General features: G+C 43.5%; 1 protein-coding gene across 2 annotated transcripts in view; it reads left to right on the forward strand.

The window, feature by feature from the left end:
• Window positions 1-16,438, forward strand: part of SPAG6 (sperm associated antigen 6) — an 84,656-nt gene extending 68,218 nt beyond the window's left edge. For both annotated transcript variants that reach the window (XM_053263600.1, XM_053263599.1), the window contains 3 exons: window positions 2,255-2,371; window positions 5,040-5,185; window positions 15,481-16,438. In XM_053263600.1, the coding sequence (XP_053119575.1) occupies window positions 2,255-2,371; window positions 5,040-5,185; window positions 15,481-15,547 (330 nt within the window). In that variant the 3' untranslated portion in view covers window positions 15,548-16,438. The remainder of the gene's footprint in view (window positions 1-2,254; window positions 2,372-5,039; window positions 5,186-15,480) is intronic.
• Window positions 16,439-17,408: the final 970 nt, after the last annotated feature.

The raw sequence follows: 17,408 nt of genomic DNA on the forward strand, positions 1-17,408 counted from the left end.
TCTTGAGATGATGAGCCCTTTTGGGAAAAGGAACCCTTTCCTCCTCTCTTTTGCTATGTAAGTGCTTTGAGAGCTTTTGATTGAAAAGTGGTATATAAATAATTTTAAATAATAATTCTGGTCCTCCACTGATTCGAAAACCAATACCGTACTTGTTCTGTTAGGGAAAATAAAAATGTAAGGGTCCTGCAACACATCAACAGTTCATAGCAAATCAGACAATTGGCCCACCTAGCCCAGGATTGTCTGCTCTGAGTGATAGCACTGCAGCTACTTGGGCCTTTCTACATACAAGGATGTGCTCTGCCACTGAGCTCCAGCCCCTCCCCAAACTGCTAAAGTCATGGGTCGGAGTGGCTATTGAGTGATTAATGTTAGTTAACCACACAAAGGCCTTAGAGACCGAGCCATGGGTAGCTTCAGTTGTGTCTGCCTTTAAACTCTTGAAAAGGGAAGCTCTATATACCCTGTTAATCATTGCAACATTTTAATCCACTTGCAACATTAGTGCAGAGGGATAGAATGTCATGTCATTATCTAATTGCATTTGAAGTTAGAGTGCAGGAGGTCATGAGGAAGGGACAGGTATCCCTGCAGGATACAGGAGCCCCCTTTTTGGACTAATGAAACACTTTGTAGAAACTGCCTGCACGTTTTCAGAACTCTCTACAATGAGGGCTAGTCACCTAAAGGGCTTGGTAGGTGGGTGTGAAATGTTCAAGAATCCAAATGTCTAGACCAGATTCCACATAGCCTGCCACACACATTTAAATGCAGAAGAGAAGCTGTATACATATTGGGTTGTGTCTGTATCGAAAAGTGAAAAAGGAGACAGTCTCACGGTGCTGTGGAAACTTTTATTAGCACGTTTAACACGTTTCAGCCAAAGCCTTCTTCAGGGGCAAATATTGTAGTATTTCCAAGAGACCTTTTTACAAGTGAACCTTTGCCTTCTTACACCAAGCTTGGTTTCCACAGCACCATCAGACTGTCTCCTTTTTCGCTATTCTGTTTGGGTGCTTCCTGGTTTTTTCGTCAGCTTGTGTCTGTATCAGGCAGTTTTCACAGTATTGACACTAGCATAGTCTCTGAATAGACTGTAAAGTCTCTGTATAATCATTTGCCCACATAAAATTAGATCTTCATTCCTAGTCTGCATTAGTGGTAAAGGTGGTATTGTGCAAAACAGGTAAGGAATGGTCATTTGGGCAAATGTTGAGACAATTCATTACATTAAATACAGTAAAGCTGGTACTTATTTTACACAACCTTTCATTTCAGGGGTTGCTTTGCCTGTTTTCTTCATTTTCATTGTGTGGAATGAGACTTAGTAGCCACAATCTGACACTAAGTTATGCAGGTTGTATTGTGCAATCCTATGCATGTCTATTCAGAGATAAGTCTCACTGTGTTCAGTGAAGCTTACTCCCAAGTAAGTGTACATAGGATTGTGGCCAGTGGAATAACAAGCTCAGAAGGGGTCCGTGTGTAATAATTGCACATTGGCCCCCTTGTTCTAGCAGTGCTCATGGCACCGCCAATTTTTTTTTTTTTTTGAGGGGGACCTTTTCTCCAGTGCCAAAGGTGGCCATGGGCCATGTTTGAAGATGGGCTCCTCCGCCTGCCTTTGCTGCCTGCCTCCTGCCACCTCCTGCTTCCCTCATTGCCGCCACTGCTTCCCCTCGCCACTCTCCACTTCAGCACAGTATGATGATGTCACAGCCCAGTGCTTGCTGACGGGCCATGACATCATTAAACTGTGCCATGGCAAGCCAAGGTGGACTGCCGGGGTGGGGGGGGAGTGACTGTGGGCTTAGTGGGGCTGCTATGGAGGTAACAGGTGAGCAGCATGGTGGGGGGGACGAACTGCAGGTGAGTGTTACTTGGCAGGCCCTCTTCTTGTAGGGTCTGGGGCAGCTCGTATTTGTAGGACATGTCCACCCAATGATAGTTATGCCATTCATTGCAGCCTAAATCCTATCGATTTCATTGGGACGTGTATTGCACATTACATTTGTAAGGTTGTTGCTAACTTTAAAAAAAATCTGGTTGTGCACACAATGTTACTGTCTTCTGTAAGAAACCAGACTTTGATATACGAGAAGTATTTTCAAGATTGTTGAAGGGCTTGAAAGGACACCTGAAGTTTGTGCATTGCTGAGGTAACTTGGGCTGGGTTTTACAAGTGGGCTTGTTCAATTCCTGATGAGGATTGTCAGCTGATGTTGACTGCAAATGTTTTGCCTTTTGATAGACAAAGAAGGCTTTAAAGAATATTCTGCAGAAGTGTACTCATCTGCCAGCACTCGAACCCTTGTTGCAAGATGCTCCTCCCAATGTTCTGAAGCACATAGTTGGTCAGTTCAGTAAGGTAAATGGACATTTGCATATGATTCTTTAAGCTGGAGGGGATTGCTGGTCTTGTTTCTTTCAGCTACTTGTGATCCCTCTTTGTTTATCTGTGGGCAGCAGTACCTGAATCTGGTTCCGGAGTGTTCTCCAATTCAGTGGCTGGTAGTTGAGAATGCAGCAGGCAGACATTTCTGCTTTGTGAACTAGGCAAGGGAAGAAGGTTAGGCTCTTAGTCTTTATACTGGCTGCCAGTCCAGAAGCTTTGTACTGTGTGCAATTGCAGGGATCAGTGTTGCAAAACTTTGTCCCCTCTGTGCTTGAAGAGGACTTGAAAGGCCCTATTGCTGCTTTCAGACATCATGCCAAACCATGGTTTTTAAATCCAAGCTGGGATTTGTTTTGATATCTGTACTGATGTCACAAACTGTGGTTTTTGAGGGCGGGCAAACTAGGATATCAAACCAGATCTTGACAGATTTTCTTTGAATCTTGGAGCCAGCCGAAGAAGAATTTAGTAACCAGACAATGGACCCTTGATAGAATTACTGGATTCAGTGACTGTCATTGTGGAGGGGAAGAGAAAATGGGCATTATCTCCTTTACAAGTAACATACTTAGAACAGAAGCATGGCTGTCTGGGACAAATAAAGACTTCATTACATAACTCTACATCAATATCCTAATCTAGGCACCACAGTTAAATTTTTAGGCATAATGTCTCACTGGCACCCAGGATTTGTCAAGTCCTGTATCAAACTATAGTTTGAAGCTGGTTTTCAAACCAGTTCGTGGTAGCTGTGAGTTCACAAACAGTTGTCAAACTGCGGTTATAGTCATTGTTCCATCTGAAGAGGCTGCATGGAGACGGAAATGAACTAATGAAGCTGAATAGTAGTGTAGTCGCACATTCAGAAGTGCAGGTGCTCTCCATGATATCCCCCATGGCCATGCCCACCCAGAGAGCCAGAAAAGCCGAGAAGTACCAGCGCACTGTCCCTGGGCACCCCCACCCTTCACTACATGCCTGAAGCTGAGTTATAAGCAGAAGGAAAACAAGAGCAGACAAGCAGCTCCAAACCATGGTTTATCTGTTGTGCATTTGGAAGGTTGAACCATGGTTTGGTTTCTAAACTATGGAGCTCTTTTCACAATCAGTGAGAAGAGCTCTGGGGCAGTCTGCAGGGAGAGTGGGTTACACTCACCCTCCCTGCAGATCATTCCCTCTCCTTCCCTGGGTGGGCAGATCGCCCGCTCAGACGAGTGGCGGCTTCCTCTGTTGCTCTGAGGGTTGGGGTGCAGGGAAGTGCTGCCGCACGCTGCCCTGCCCTTGGAGCTCCAATAATGCACCATGCAAGTGTGCGGTGCGTTATTGGGATCCCCCTCCCCCGAGTGTGCCAGAGCAGAAAAATTAGGTTAAGGGAGCAATCACTCCCTTAACCTCATCTTGAAGGGAGGCTACATAGGTGGGTTTGCTGCCATGTAGCCGCCCAGATCTAGTAGCTGTCTCATAGTAAACACTGCAGTGGGTCATTCTCTGCCTCCAAGCATGACTGATTCTGGTAGGCTTTATTTCTTAATGTGGACAAGCCCTCTGGAAATTAGAGGGCTTTTTACCCTCATGCAGCAAAAACTCTGTGTTGGAAGTGGCCCACCTATTAGGGTTCATTGAAGCCCTTTTGCGAGGGGGGTAGCTTTATATGGAACAAGTGTTATTTGTTCTGAGGATCACCTTTCCTTTTGAAGAGTTGTCCCGTCCCCCCCACCTCCCCAGTCCCTTTTTGCCTGTTAGTGCTTTTGGGCAGGAGGGATGAATCCTGAAAGAACTCTGATATATATTCTCTCCCCCATGGTCACCACCCGGATCATACTACATCTAACTTAGCCCCAGTGACCTCAGCTGAATCTTTCTTTCCACTCTGTAGTACAGGTTAGTGTCAATGCTCAGTGGACCTTAAATTATTAGAAATAATCACTGAGGGCAAGGTGAAATAAAGGATAACCTTTCTGCTTTTAAGATTTTATTAGGAGGGTTATGGCCTGAGTCAGATCGAGTGGAAAACCTACGATGCAATGCAAGCTAAGCGGACCGAGACGGTTCAGATTAGAAAAGCTGCTACCCACGCGATAGGTTTTGCATTGCTGGTGCTGTGAGGTGCTGATGTAGAGATGCTGTCTAGGGAATGCCAAGTTTCAAAGTAAAACAATATTTATTTGTTTGTACTTGACTGAGGGCATTTTTACAGGTAAGGCTGACCTCGCTTTTGAGCCTCTCCTGATGTGAGCATGGGATAAAGCATTGCTAAAGTGGAACAGAAAGCCGAAGAGAGCATTGATAATTCAAATGTGCATTCTGTCCAATATAGTTTGTCCATTCATATTATATGTAATGACAGCAAAACCTGCTTTAATTGTGCATGAAAGTGCCCTGAGTAGCATCTGCAGTTCCTTTTTGCTCTCCATGTTCTTAGCATGCAAACCAGCAGGAAGTTCTCCTGCAAAATCCCCACTGGAGCCATGCTTTCATCCTGCTCCATTTCATCTCAGTGAAGTTTGCACAAGAGAACTTTCTGCTGGGTTGTGCCCTCTGTGTCTCTCAAACTTCATTTTCATGGATCAAATCTTTGCGGTAGAGAAGAACCTCTGAAAAGCAAGACTGAGTTTCGTATTCTGATCTTCAATTTTAACAGGTTCTGCCACATGATACCAAAGCCCGGCGCCTTTTTGTAACAAGCGGTGGCCTTCAGAAGGTTCAAGAGATAAAAGCAGAGCCAGGATCACTTCTTCAAGAGTACATCAACACGATTAACAATTGTTATCCAGAAGAAATAGTCAGGTGAGGGGGTGAAAAGGATGCTGGATTTTCACTTTTGCTCTCTTCAAAGCAGTGCCTACAGATGGGAGGTTTATTGTATAATTCAAGCTGCTTATGTGACTTTCTTTTTCAGTCCCATCAATAATGGCACTTTGCACAACACGGCAACTGGATCACTAATGTTCCTCAAGAATTCTACTGTCTGGAGAACTGTTTCGTTTGTATTAAGTTTTGTATATTTATGTATTAATTTACTTAAAAGGAAATGCGAGCCCAGGTCCAACTTGTTTGTGCTTGTGTTTTTGAAGCTCCTCTGCGTTGATGTCATGCTCCAAAAGTAGTTTGTGATGTGGCAAGCATGGGGACCCGCAGTTCAAAGGTGGGGAGAGAACATAAGAATATATAAGAACATCAGAAAAGCTCTGCTGGATCAGGCCCAAGGCCTATCTAGTCCAGCCTCCTGTTTCACACAGTGGCCCACCAGATGCCTCTGGGAAGCCCACAGGCAAGAGCTGAGTTGGAAAGAGCCTGTGGGCTCTCGGAAGCCCACAGGCAAGAGCAGAGGGCATGCCCTCTTTCCTGCTGTTACTCCCTTGCAACTGGTATTCAGGGCATCCTGCCTCTGAGGCTGGAGGTGGCCTATAGCCCTCAGACTAGTAGCCGTTGGTACACCTGTCCTCCATGAATTTATCTAAACCTCTCTTAAAGTCATCCAGGCTGTTGGCTGTCACCACATCTTGTGGCATAGAATTCCATAGGTTGATTATGGGTTGTGTGGGGAAAAAGTACTTTTGTCAGTCCTAAATTTCTTGGTGATCAGTTTCATGGGATGACCCCTGAATGTGAGAGGGAGAAAAATTTCTCTCTGTCAACATTTTCCACACCATGCGTGATTTTATAGACCTCTGTCATATCTCCTCTCGGTCTTCTTTTTTCTAAATTAAAAAGCCCCAGGTGTAAAAGACTTATGAGCCTTTCTTCATAAAATAAAAGACTTATGAGCCTTGCCTCATAAGGAAGGTGTTCCAGGCCCCTGATGTTCTTGGTTGCCCTCTTCTGTACCTTTTCTAGTTCTACAGTGTTCCAGTTCTACAAAGATCCCATTTGTTGCACACAAGTGCTTTGGACTGCCTGAAAGTATCTTTGGATCTTGGCCATAATGTCCCAGCCAAAAGTTAGTGTTGAGTCTCGTAACCAAAATCAGTCTTGTGATTGCCTGCCCGAGATATTGAGAACTGTTGGAGCTAGGACCCTGGCAGCATTAGCTCTCAGCTGCAGTGTCTCATAGTGACCACTGGCAGGTGGGGGGTTAAGGTCATGGATAAAAGTGCTGGACTCCTCCCCTCTTGGTTCTTCCAGTGTTAGTCTCCATTTTGTCTCTCCAGAGATGGCTGTTTGTTTGGTCACTCTCTTCAGCCACGAGCTACAGCTAAAATAAGCTGTTTGTAACCTTTTCTTTAAATAAATCCTTGTAGTTCTTCAATACTAAAGAACTGTTGCAAGACCTCTTGCTTTGCTGCTTTCTCACCAAACTGGTTTTGTTCCGCTATTTGGGGACTGAAATGCCATTCTTCCCCTACAAAGGTTTATGAGCCCAGAAGCCAGTAAATAAAAAAGAAAAGCCTAGAACGTTAAACAGTGAGCAGAGAAAAGAGAAAAGCTTTGAAAATGGAGACAGCAAAAGGATTCCAAATGACTGAAAAGTTGCAAGATTCTGAGTATGAACTCTGGTCTTTCAAGATGGATATGCTCCTCAAGAGTCATGGGCTTGGCAGTGTTCTGCACACTCAGCGTCCTGCAGATGCAGGAAAGGAGCAGAAAGAATGGGGCAGAACAGATGAAAAGGCATCAGGAATTATTTGTTTGGCAATGAATGACCCAATCTTAGTGCATCTAAGAGACAAAGAAAATGCAAACGATATGTGGGAAACTCTGAAGACATTATATAAAAAGAAGTCTGTAGTTTCCAAAGTGCATCTAGTAAGAAAACTGAGCAATAAAAGACTTAGAGAAGGAGAAAGCCTGTCCAAGCACATACATGAAATGTTAGAAATATCTAGGCAACTGTAAGCTCAAGAAGTAATCATGCCAGATGCAGTTTTGATAGGATTGCTGTTGAATAGTTTGCCATATTGCTTTGATAGTGTTACTAGTGCCTTGGAAGTCAAGGAGGATGGCAGACTTACAATTTGTAATTAACTGTCTAGAGAACTTTGATTTGTGAAGATGGGATGAGAGGCAACCAAAGGAAAGTGAAGAAAATGCATTTAGAACCTTGCAAAGAAATAAGAAATACTTTATTTGTGGAAGCCCCAAACACTTACAGAACAAGTGTCCCAAGAATAAAGAGTTCTGACAAAAGGCAAGCAAAACAAAGTTGCAAAGAGAGTGAGTCATCTGGGAACACAGAGTACAGAACTTACAAGGAATAAGGGACTAAAGCTAATAAGCAAAGGACATAACTTGCAAGGACAGACAAAGCTTTGGAAGAGAAGTCTGAGAAATGCAGCAGTGGCATTTGCACTGACCCAGGTGATACGTGCAACCTGATTAGAGAAGGGAGAGATTTATACACCTAGATAGAAGTTGTAAAGTCCCTATATACTTGGCAGATGGGAAACTGATGTATGCAGAAGGGAAAGGATCTGCACAGTTGCTCTGCAAACTGGAGAAAGGAGAAACCATTGGATTAACAATTGAAGAAGCTTTGTATGTGCCTACTCTAGAAACAAGTGCGATGTCTGTAAAATATGCTACAGAAAGGGGCTACAAAGTAAAATTTAAAGGAAGGCACTGTTTCATTACTCATAAACAGGAATTGCTTATGAAAGCAGTTTTACAAAAGAATGGATTGTTTGAAGTAGAATGTGTGACTGAAAAAGCCAAAACAGTGAAGGAATGCACACACAAAGGATGTCTGAATCTGTGGCACAGAAGGTTAGGCCATAGAGATGCCAAAATGATATGTCAGGCTGAAAAGTTGGATTTGGTAAAGGGGCTAAAAATAGCCCCCTGCAGCACTGAATCAAAGTGTGCATGCTCTATAGGAGCAAAGGCAACATGGCCTGCTTTTCTTCCATGCAAAGAAAGGGAAACATAGCATCCTTTGGAACTGATTCATAGTGATGTTTGTAGACCTATGCAAGTTAATACATCAGGTGGGAATAGATATGTTATTACTTTCACTGATGACTATTCTAGAAACACATATACATACCTGTTAAATGAAAAGGGACAAGTACTTGAAAGACTAAAATAATATGTTGCAAGAGTGAGCAACAAGTTTGGGAGAAAGCTACAGAATCTCCGTACTGACAATGGTTGTGAATACACTGGGAATGATGTCATAAGATTCCTAAAGGCGGAGGGCATTGAACATAAAAATACTGTTCCTTATACTGCAGAGCAAAATGGAGTGGCAGAAAGAATGAACCGTTCTCTTATGGAAATGATGAGAGGCATACTTGTAGATGCTAGTTTGGCTACTAAATTTTGTGGAGAGGCAGTGATGACTGCTACTTTCCTGCAAAACAGATTGCCAACAAAGGCCACAGGAACAACGCCACATAAGTTATGGCATGGCAACAAGCCCACTTTGAGACATATAAGAGTGTTTGGATCTAAAGAATACACCAAGATTGATTGATTGATTGATTGATTAAGTGCCATCAAGTCGACATCGACTCATAGCGACCACATAGATAGATTCTTTCCAGGATGATCAGTCTTCAGCTTGGCCTTTAAGGTCTCTCAGTAAGGTCTCTCTTCATTGCTGTCATAATCGAGTCCATCCACCTTGCTGCTGCTCGTCCTTTTCTTCTCTTTCCTTCAACTTTTCCTAGCATTATGGACTTCATAATGCATAATAGCATTAGGGAGCTGGTTTTTCGCATAATGTATCTGAAGTATGATAGTTTGAGCCTGGTCATTTGTGCCTTGAGTGAAAATTCTGGATTGATTTGTTCTATGATCCATTTGTTTGTTTTCCTGGCTGTCCATGGCATCCTCAAAAGTCTTCACCAGCACCAAAGTTCAAAAGCGTCAATACTTTTTCTATCTTGGTTCTTCAAAGACCAGTTTTCGCATCCATAGAGTGCCACAGGAAAAACCATTGTCTGAATGATTCTAATCTTTGTAGGTATAATATATCAAAAGCCAAAAGGACTAAACTCAACTGTAGATATGAGGAAGGAATACTTGTTGGCTATTCTATAGGATGTAAAGGATATAGGATTTTAGATCTTGCCACAGAAACAATTAAAATATGCAATGTAGCATACTTCAGTGAAAATGAAAAACCAACCACCAGCGAACTGCCAAACTTAGAGCCTGTTTTGTTGGAGAAAGAATCAAGGCAATATGACCAAAAGGAAGAATCCACTGTATGTTTTACACCTGACAGCGATTCAGCAGAAGAGGATGCTGATGATGAACAAAGGGTGCAGCATTCAACATGACAAAATAAAGGAGTTCTGCCTAAGAAACTTTTCTACAAAATAAAATGGCTGCATCTTGATCCTAAGTATGTACTTATTTCATCTGCATTTAATGCCATATAACATCACTTTCTGGACACAGTACGTGTGTGACAGTTGATACATCCCATGCTGCTGAGCATATATTGGGATGAGACTGTGTTTTCCAGATGTTTCCTTATCTTTTTACTAACTCAAAACCAGTTGCACATTTGTGAAAAATGTGCATATTTAATACAGGTAACCCACTTGTATTGTGATCTACTTCCCTGTTTGGGGAAGTGGTCCTCAACCACAGTATTCAAGATGATTGTATACAAAAACGTGAATTTTTGGAATGCTCTACATAGCATATATAGCAGAATGCATATGTATTTGACCTACCTGTATTGTGATGTGATCTTCCTAAATGTGCATATGATCTACCTGTATTATTATCTTCTCTGTATTGGGAAGTAAAATACTTCCTTGTATTGGGAAGTACTTCTCAATCTTAGTATTCAGGATGATTGCACACAAAGAATACTCTGGGCATTCTCCAGAACATTTGTTTCTGGAGAATGCCAAGCATAGCACAGATAGCAAACAGCAGAACAGAGGGCAGGTTTTGGCCCTAATAAATATGCTATGAAATTGATTACCGTCCAATGTTTCCAGTCATAAAGTCACACAGTGCAGAGGCAACGATCCTCCATAATTCTGCTTAGCAACAGCTGGCTAACTGGAGGCCTACAGGTAGCATCTAGCTATAAAGATGATCTTATCTGGACAAGAAGGCTAATCAAGGAGAGAGACAGAATATAGGAGATATAGTCGTAGCCCTCTGTTCCTTAGCTTTGTGGCCTCATCCTCAAATGGTTGGTATCAGTTTTTACCCACCTGCCTAAATCTTAGGCTCCTAAACTGGATTTCAACTTCCCTTAATGCTCCCACCACCCCCTTTCCTGGAGTGCAATTGTCTCCCAACCAGCTACATTAGTGAAGTCGGTGTAAGAAGTTGGCCTATCCTCTACAATGGGGTTACACAACTTCGGCCCTCCAGCTGGTTTTGGACTACAACCCCCATCATTCCTGATGGTTGTAGCTGGGGATGATGTCCCCACTGTAGCTGGGGACGATGGGAGTTCTAGTCCAATAGCAGCTGAGGAGCCAAACTTGGGCAGCCCTGCTCTGCAAGGACATTACTTCACCCAGATCACAAAAGTGCCGTGCGGCTGCATTCTCTCTGTTGGCCATCTGTGTGAGAATTCCATAGAAATGTAGTAGTGTGTCGTGGCTTGCTCCCGCAGTTGGGAAGGTTCAACAGAGTTCTTTTTATTTCTCCCAGAAGGAACCAGTAGAGGGGGTGGGACGAGGGTGGGGAAGGTCTAATATTTCCCACAAAAGGTGTCCAGGGTTGCTGTCTCCAGTACGGAACACACCTTTATATTAACATCACAGAAAACTTGCTAGGCTGGTCTGATAGGCAGATGTGCTAAAGACAATGAGATAATTCACACAATCAAAAACTATGTTCTACCTGAGTTTGGGAGCTATGTGTGCTCCCAATTTTGGAAGCAAGGTAAGAGGAAAACTTGGGTAGAAGTGATTGTGGGGAAGCAAGATAAGAAGAAAAGCTACCCAGGATTCCCTCCTACCTTGCTTCCACACAATCACTCTACCCAGGTTTCTCTTTAACCTTGCTTCCACACAACTGAAAATTGGGAGCACACAAAGCTCCCAAACCCCGGTAGAACAGCTTTTGATTGTGTGAATGACCTCCATGACTAGGATCAAGGTGCCAGTTCATTTTATCTGGTGTAAGCTCCTGCTAACTGGGCAAAGAGGCACCTTTAGCAGGGACAAAGTAGCTGTTTCTATTCATGCTGACATAGCTTCCCTCCCAGTGGCTGCCGCTGGTGTCTCCCTTGTGTTTCTTTTTAGATTATGAGCCTTTTGGGACAGGGAACCATATCTTCATTCCTTTTGCTGTGCAAATGAATCACTTTGAGAGCTTTTGCTGAAAAGTGGCAGATAGATATTTTTAATAATTGTCCATGCAGTGTGTGCCCCCATATATATATATATATATATATATATATATATATATATATATATATATATATATATATATATTCTCTCAAGGAAACCACTCATTTCCGTGGGACTTATTTCCAAGAAAGTGCATGTAGGTTTTTCAACAGATGTTCACATTGTTAGTAAATGTATACAATGCAGCCAGATTTCTATTTACATAGCACTCAAACAGTGTTAAAGTAATAGCATTGTCTATGTTATTCAAACAATTGCATCCTCCCACATCAAGAAATGTTGGTTCAGTGAAAGATCAACTTGTTTGTTTTGTATTTTTAATTGTTTGCAGTTTCACCTAGAGATAAGGGTCAAAGTAGACAATACATTAAGCACTTGATAGTTTCTCGTGTACTTGGTTTCCCCCACCCCCCCCCTTCCCTGGGGCCTCTGACTTGAATCTGGATCTGGACCATTGTGCATGTGGCGGGGAAAGCTGGCCATCCCCCCATTCCCAGATCGTCGTCTAAGGGCACATGATATAGCCACCTTGCTGAAGCTAAGCAGGACTTGGTGTGGTCCATGCCTGGATAGAAGACCTGCGTATGCCACCTTTTGGGGATGGGGCTGTAGCTCAGTGGTAGAGCATCTAGCTGGGACGTCTTATCCCAACCTCCGGAGCTGCACGCTGCTCAGAAAAGCACTGCTCATCTGGGAGCACGGTTTGCGCTCCCAACAACATATGTGTACTTGTCTGGGGTGAAGGTAAGGTTTGCGCAGCCTTCACCCACCCACCTGCTTCCCTGCCCACCTGGCTGTTTGAATAGCCCTATTGTCTACTTTGACCCTAAGCCTTACTGTGCCTTCGCAGACACTTTTGTGTTTGTCTAGAAAAGACCGTGTGGGTGTGGTCTGAAATATTAAGGAACTATTTTCTCCCCTAGTTCTGCCTATACAGTTTCTTACCCTCTGTGTGTGTAAATACCACATACTGCTCTTAGAGCTGACCTTTATACTGGGATATGAGGGTGGTGAGGAGGACACATTTCTATACTTTGAATTCCTGCCCAAGAGGGAATAGTTAGACAGCCGTAAATTTTTCCAAGTAAAATCTTTGAGGGATCTGACAACCATTGAGACAGCTCTCTCAGGAGAAGTCTTTGGACACTTGTGTTTTTCTTTGCTATCTCTAAGCAAAACAGCAAGGAAGCAGGGGTGCAATTTTAGGTTTCAGTGAAGGCAGAAGGGGGAAAGTGCATTTCTCAGCAGGGGTCAAAGGCCAGTTCTTGGAAATATATTCAAGATTAAAGTACAAACGAAGGAGCTTTCACTTGAAAGGCATTTGTTGTGGTTACCATGTTTGCCTTCTAATCATCTGGAATAGGTGTTCCTGAGAAATAAATCATGTTGTTGTTGTTCCTACAATTTTCTAGGCACTGTGCATAGGTTAAAAAACCACACAGGCCTTGCCTGCTAGCTTACAGTCTAACAGAAATGATACAAAAGGGATGGGAAGGCAAGAGAAAAACAAGCCTATTCAGGCACCAGTCCCTACAGATTTGTCAACCAGAGTTTGTTTGTAGAAGGGTTCCTTTGACCCTTTGGCACACACCTGCCTTCCCTAAAGGGCACCCCTTGAAGAAGAATGTGCAGCTCTTTTTCTTGCAACATCTTCTTGACAAATCTTAACAGGAATAAGCAGTGTTGGGAAATCAACATTTTAAATAGAGGGACGCCAGCTGAACTTGTTTTGAGGTTCCAGCCCTGTGCTGAACAAAGGGATCCATTTCTTAGGCTCTAGTGACAAATTGCAAACAGCCAGGGCCACATCACAACACAGCGCCCAATATGCAGAAGGTGAAGAAACAGTTTAATGTCTGGTCGGTGTCCAGTTCTCAGTCTGCTTTCTGACGTGTCTCGGACATGCAGGATTTTCCACAGGGGAAATCAGAGCTATGGAAACAACTTTTTAGTGTGTGTTGTTCTCCCAGGCAACTGTAGAGATAGCAGCTTCTCAGTGAAGAGTGAACTTGAGCAGAATGTAGTTTTTCACACCTGTGAAAAATTGGACACAACTTTCTGGAGTAGCTTGGAAGAGAACAAGTCAGACTAGTTTTCCTGTTGTTGATTTATCCTTGGGAAGGATTTGTATGTTCAAAGCACACTAGAAATTAACTTGGCATTTAAATTATATTTGCACCCTGAGGAAAGTGAAGGGGCTAGGCCATGTTTCCCTGGCATGCTTCAGTTCACTGAGAAATAGACTTCAGAGAAGCATAAAACAATCTGGAAAGAGTAGAGAGTTGCTCCATTGATTGCAGCATTCTCCGTCATGGCAGGTCAAGTTACAGCAGCTTGTTCACATGACTGTTAAGTGAGTAGCACAAGTGTTCTACCCAGCTTCTGGAGCTGTGTACACTCCTGATTTTTGGTCGTGTTCAAGTAAAATGCAAGGTGAAAGCGTGATCGTCTGCTAAGCACCAGCTGTGTAGGACTGTTTTTCCTCCTACCTCGTTCAGAAGCTGGAGATGGAATCTGGGCAGGGTACGCTCATCCTACCCAGCTGAGGCTTAGCAGATGACCACACTCCCAACCTCCTACCTTACTTTTTACTCTCACAGGACCAAAAATCAGGAGCAAGCCCACAAGGTGGGGTGGGGGGATAGAAGGCTTGATTGCCCTTTGGTGGAGAAGAATGGCGGTGATGTCAGCCTCAGAGTCGGGCAGTCACTGGGAATCAAGAGCTACTGCCTGGCTTGTTCTGCTCACACACCTTTCCCAGTCTTGCTCCCCAGTGCCCAGTAGAAGTCACAGGGCTCTTTCCAGTAGAAGCCCTCATCCTGGACTGGCCCCTCATCATCGGCCAGTCCTCCTTTATATATTCCCTGACACTCAAGGTAACTCTTGCAAGACCTTGGCACTGGCTGAGATCTTGGAGCGAGATCTAACGAGAGACCCCCTCAAGTCTCGCGAGACTACGCCATTCTGTGTCGGCGTCTCGCTCACTCTCTGTGGGGGTCAGTCAAAGCCGACACAGGTGGCCCACTCAGTGCTGTGCTCTCCCCATGGCTGGCAAAGCTGGGAAGAGCCATGTGGCGGGAGCCCCGCCCTGGAATAGCTCCTATTCACCCGGAGTTCTCCACGCCAGCACAGGGATATCCCAGCACTATCCACTGGTCATGTGAACAAGTGTTCTGTTTGGTGATAGGGATTTATATATACATAAGACCAAAGGTGGCCAACTTGAGCTTCTTCAGCTGTTGTTGGACTACAACTCCCATCATCCCCAGCCAATGATGATGTTGTAGTAGTCCAACAACAGTTGGAGAGGCTCTGGTTGGCCATCCCTGCATCTAACTAGGCCTGTCCCTGTCCCAATAATCACTTTGAAAACCCTGGTCTTCTAATGCTATCTTGTTTTGATGTAAGCATGTGAGTTCAGAAGGCATCAGGCTGCTAGAAAACATTCCCTCAAAGCCCAGTTGGTGGGCAGTCACCCAGTTTAAAAAGTTGATCTACCTTAATCAAAGTGACATTTTGCATGTGCTATGGGGCAGAGGCAATTTTTCACTGATCCTCAGTTGTGGGACTCCCAAGGACATATTTTTGGGAGGTACAGAGGACTGCAGAGGAAAGGGGGGAATCAACAAAAATAACCCTTCTTCCATTGCATGTGCAAAAGGCTCTTTGGCACATGCATTATTAGCCTGGAGGTTGTCTAATGATTTATTTCACCAGACTGAATTGTGCCTAATTCTGAGTTAGACTATAGTTTTTGTATTTAGCATGATGAGTTTTAATCAAGGCACTTCTTTTTCTCCTCTCTTTCAGATATTATTCCCCTGGATATTCCGAAGCACTTCTGGAAAGGGTCGAACATTATCAGCCAGTTCTATAAGCTCTTCAGCATTTGCAATAGAAAAATCACTCTATTTCCTATTTGTCTTTTTGAGTGGCAAGCAAATATAGTTTGGGAAATTCTAGTTTGAGAGATATAATACCTTCTGTTCTGTTACCAATCAGTTAGGACAACAAGAAGACATCTTTAATCCATGTGTGGTTTTCTGGAAATGTAAACTAAGGGGGGGAAAACTGCCATGTACGTTTATTAAGAGGTTGGCATGTCTCAGAATTTCTGGAGGCCTTGACAATGGAGGGTCCAGCGTTCTTTTTGAATATGTTGGCAATCTTCAAAGCAGCTGTCCGATCTGATCTTCTGAGATGATTGTGCTAGAGGATTACAGCGCCATACATATGTGAAGCACTGGAGCTGCACAGCCTTTATTCATTTCAGTGGACTTGCACTGAAGTAGTTTGCAGGACTATTGCCTTGTCCTATTGCTGGAATTGACTTCAGATGAGCAAATAAGTGGCAAACTGGCCCTCCTGCTCCCACTTCTTGTTTAACCCTTGCATCACCTCAACCTCAGCACTCTTTCCTGGACATCTTGAAGATCTAGCATGTGACTGGTAAATTGATGGGTGTTTGATCTTTTAGCACCCAAGCTTTTAATGGTGCAATTTCATCCCTCTGTAACTCAGTAGATTTCAGGACAGCTGTTATTTGGGTAGCAGACTGCTTGTAAGTAGCTAAAGGAACATTGAAAACAAGTCTTGCTTTGAATCTTGCTTGCGGATTGCTCAAGACTTCTGGTTCCCACAACATCTAAAAGAAAGTTTTTAAAAACCACATCCCAACAAACTCCTCATTACCCAACATGATGGTACCTGATATTATCAAATAAAACTCTGCATTCAAGAACAAAATATTTCAATTTTGTAAAGCCAATGTCTTGTGTTTTATCTTGGCCTCAACGTCTCCCTAAAGATCCATAATAGATATGAGTCAAGGGGTATTTCAAAGTGGGAATGTTACTTCTGTCAAGCACTGCAGAAAAACCACTTAAGATTAACATTCCATGCACTCTTTGACTTTTGTCTGTCTTCAATAACCTAGTATAGGTTATTCCAGTTTGGTCATTCATTCATACTTGCCCTGATAATTGAAATGCATCTCAAGTAGCAAGGTCTTGTATTCTTTTGGAAAGATGCTCTGATTAATGTCCAATGGAAGGGAATGGTGTAGACGTGAATCACTCACCAAGAATGCCTTTTCTGGTGGTCACTAGTGGCCTTATACTCCAAGGACCCCCCCCCCCAACAAGAGGGAGTGGAACTGTGTCTTTCGTATCTTTCTCTGCCCATCGCAGCATCAACTGTCCCTGTGTCCCCTTCTATACAGCAAGGATGGCCCACACACAGCTCTCTAGCTGGTCTATTACTCCCATTATCTCCAGTTGCAATAAATTACAGCTAGGAATGATGATAGTTGTAGTCCAACAATGGCTGGAGAACCTCAGGTGAGCCACCCCTGCTATAGAGTCCTGGTAAGTCTGCAATTTTCTAATGGCTTGGAAGGCGGCAGGGGCGGGGGGAACAACATCAAGGGTTTCAGTCCAGAAGCAAAATTAGTCTTGGATGTGCATCCAAACAAGAAATATTTTCCCACAATAGACTTCTGCATTCTGCTTCTATGGACCTCGAATCAAGATACTGATCTTGCTTTGTGGCTTTCTTATATCATTTTGAGCAAGTCATTTTAAAGAATTAGTAGACCACGCCTTTCACCACTACCCTCATGGACCTGGTTCTCAGCTAGGTCAGGCTATGCCTGCATCCTGGGCCTGAAAAAAATGAACCATCTTGCCAAGGGAATCAAAGTGGACCCAACACCATTAGCAGTTCTGTGTTTCAGCTAG

The sequence above is a fragment of the Hemicordylus capensis genome, chromosome 6 (assembly GCF_027244095.1).
Source record: "Hemicordylus capensis ecotype Gifberg chromosome 6, rHemCap1.1.pri, whole genome shotgun sequence".
Taxonomy (NCBI): Eukaryota; Metazoa; Chordata; class Lepidosauria; order Squamata; family Cordylidae; genus Hemicordylus; species Hemicordylus capensis.